The sequence below is a fragment of the Mastomys coucha genome, unplaced genomic scaffold, assembly GCF_008632895.1.
Source record: "Mastomys coucha isolate ucsf_1 unplaced genomic scaffold, UCSF_Mcou_1 pScaffold5, whole genome shotgun sequence".
In the NCBI taxonomy this organism is placed as follows: domain Eukaryota; kingdom Metazoa; phylum Chordata; class Mammalia; order Rodentia; family Muridae; genus Mastomys; species Mastomys coucha.
The window spans coordinates 37,555,822-37,558,679 of NW_022196911.1; the positions used below are offsets into that span (position 1 = coordinate 37,555,822).

The 2,858-nt window shown below is 48.0% G+C and overlaps 1 protein-coding gene across 2 annotated transcripts in view; it reads left to right on the plus strand.

The window, feature by feature from the left end:
* Gabrb2 (gamma-aminobutyric acid type A receptor beta2 subunit) overlaps window positions 1-2,858 on the plus strand; it is a 221,439-nt gene that overhangs the window by 452 nt on the left and 218,129 nt on the right. The window contains exons 1-4 of one of the 2 annotated variants that reach the window (XM_031350746.1): window positions 13-425; window positions 1,073-1,298; window positions 1,425-1,516; window positions 2,485-2,552. In XM_031350746.1, the coding sequence (XP_031206606.1) occupies window positions 1,222-1,298; window positions 1,425-1,516; window positions 2,485-2,552 (237 nt within the window). In that variant the 5' untranslated portion in view covers window positions 13-425; window positions 1,073-1,221. Of the gene's footprint in view, window positions 1-12; window positions 426-1,072; window positions 1,299-1,424; window positions 1,517-2,484; window positions 2,553-2,858 lie in introns of those variants that run through there. The other variant, XM_031350745.1, reaches the window with a different exon arrangement.

Consider the following 2,858-nt stretch of genomic DNA (forward strand, 5'->3'; position numbering starts at 1 on the left):
TGTGTGTGTGTGTGTGTGTGTGTGTGTGTGTGTGTGTGTACACGCGCGCGCGCGTGCGACCGCGAGGCGTGGGGGGCCAGAGGAGCGCATCCCACCCCGTCACCCGCCCTCGCGCTGGGTGCCTTTCGGCCCGGCACCAGTGCTGGAACGCCTGTCACCCTCTGTCTTTCACGCCCCCACCTCTTTTGTCCCTCAGTCATACACACCTCATCTTGACCACTTATAATTTCCCAGTACAGAGTCAGACCCAAACCCAGAGAAGCCTTTGCCTGACTGCTCCCCTCGCCCCCCTCCCCCTCCTGCTATAAATAGCAGGACTAGCGGGTCAGGAGCGTCACAGCGCCAGAAACCAGGACCCCGAGGTTTTCTTCCCAAGGAACAGGGGGCAAAGGGGGAGGAGGAGGAGGAAGAGAAAGAGATCACTCGTGAGTAGTGAAGAAAAAGCTCCCTCTTGACTCCCAGGAAAAACGAGCATCTTTGAATTCCTGTATCCTTCCCCTTTCTTTTCAAAGCCATTCCGATTCTTTCATATTCACAGTCCACTCCCCACCCCCACCCCCCCTCGCTCAAAATCCAAGGTTTGCTCAGCACTCCTCCCATTGGTTTTTTTCTCCTCCTCGGACACTGGTTCCCACTGCTCCCCTCCCCACCCCTAGCGCTCCCACCCCACCCCCACCACCTCCGCTTGTCCCAGGCAGGGGATTGCTATTCTTAAGGAAATAAAGTTCAACTCCTTGCCTTTTTCAACCGGCTTAGCCCCGGAGGATTGGGGTTTCAGGAACCCTTACACCCTACTCCTATTTTTCTTTTTAATATTTAAGGACACACACACACACACACACACACACACACGCTCTAAAATCCCACCACATCGTGAGGTGCAACTACCTCCTAGAACAGAAACTTACCAGACGCTCTGGTTGCTTTTGTCTTAAAGGGAAAAAAAAAAGAAACAACGAAGATTTTACTCTGGATGAATTTCTGGGGTAGTAGTTTAATATTATTCAAACATGTACATATTACACATATATATGCTTCTTTTCCTTTTTCCCCTTTAATTTTTTTAAACAAGGAAATCTCGGTCCCCGGCAGCCGCCGCTGCCCCTTTGATGTTTTGGTACGCCGTGCGCATGCGCTCCACATTAGAATTACTGCACTGGGCAGACTAAGTTGGATCTCCTCTCTTCAGTGAATCCCTCAATCCCACCAAAAACTAAAGGGATGTGGAGAGTCCGGAAAAGGGGCTACATTGGGATTTGGTCATTTCCCTTAATAATCGCCGCTGTCTGTGCTCAGAGGTAAGTGTCGCTTTCCTTTCTCACTTGTCAGGGCTCCGTCTGCATACCTCTCTGTGAGCAGGGCTGTTGAAGATGCCGTGCTGTCTTCTTTATTCACTCCTGGTTATTGTCATTTTTTTTCTTTAGTGTCAATGACCCTAGTAATATGTCGCTGGTTAAAGAGACGGTGGACAGACTGTTGAAAGGCTATGACATTCGTCTGAGACCAGATTTTGGAGGTAATGGAATTGCCTTGCAAATAAGAAACAGCCCAGCTCCAGCCTAAGCTGTCTTTTGGGCTTTGTGTGCGCTCTCTTTCCTCTCCTTAGTTGTGGGTGCATGTGGTGTGTGGAATGTTTCCCTATTTTACCTTGCTGAGAAACAGATCCAAACTTAAGCCAGTTTGTTTCTGTCCAGCACTTGAGAGGTCTTTCGGGAAGACCCCCTTAGAGTGTGATCGGACTTCGTAACCGCTCTCCTTCTCCCTTCACCGTGATGCATCTTTGTTCCCAGTCCGAGATTCCTTGAGATACAAGCCTCTTAAGTTTAGTTAATGGTGTGCCCGGCCGGGGGCTGTCTTATAATGTGAGTATTTTTGAGGACACAGTGTGCAGGCGGTTGACTGAGAGGTGGCCTCAACTCTCTGTGCCCACCTACTTTAGAAGAGTTCTGGCCATGGTTTAAAGTGGCTCATGTCGGGATTCTCTCCAGCCCTCTATGGGAATGGCATAGGGGAGGAGGGGGTCTGGGAGAATGAGAAGAAAGATAGCAAAGGAAAAAAGCACCTCTCCCTGGAGCCCCAGATTTGCTAGTGTGGCCATTTAATTTTGCTCAGACTATTAATGGAACTCTAAGAGTTAAAACCTACACCTAGAAGTGGGTGGGGAAAAGAAGAAGGAGAGGGTTTCAATGCAATATACACAAATTCCTACGCCTGCCTAAAACTCTCTTGTGTTGCTGTAAGTTGTAGGAATTTACATGCTGAGACATCAACATGTGTAGAAACAGCTGGCAACATTGTCCAGCCAGCACATGTGTGCATATTCCTAGAAGAGTATCCCCACCTTCGTACTGCAAAGATGTAGGAAAGTAATGAATGTGTAGATTAACTCTACAGAGGGGGTTTCTTTAGAGTTCCCAGTGACAACTCTTGGTGTGAATGACTAAGTTCTTGAGAAGTCACGTGGCTGACCATCTTGCTTTGCAGGTCCCCCTGTGGCCGTAGGAATGAATATTGATATCGCCAGCATTGATATGGTTTCTGAGGTCAATATGGTGAGTATTAATGCTCATAGCTATATCTCTGGAATGGGGACTGTGTGGGGATTGTGCAGTCACTGGAGGGGGGATGCTTGAATATATGTATAATGTGGGGACAAGGGAAGGGTATATTGCTCTGGAATTCATGATATGTATAATTGCAGAACAACTCCTGGGTTTTTTTGCACTTTTTCCAATTTGGATCCAATACAGAGTGAGTAAAGTACCTGACATATGCACTTGTAAAGGCAACAAAAGGCTGGAGGTCATGGCTCTGACACCTTCTTGGAAACTTCAGTTTGTGGAGTTATAGTTTTGGGT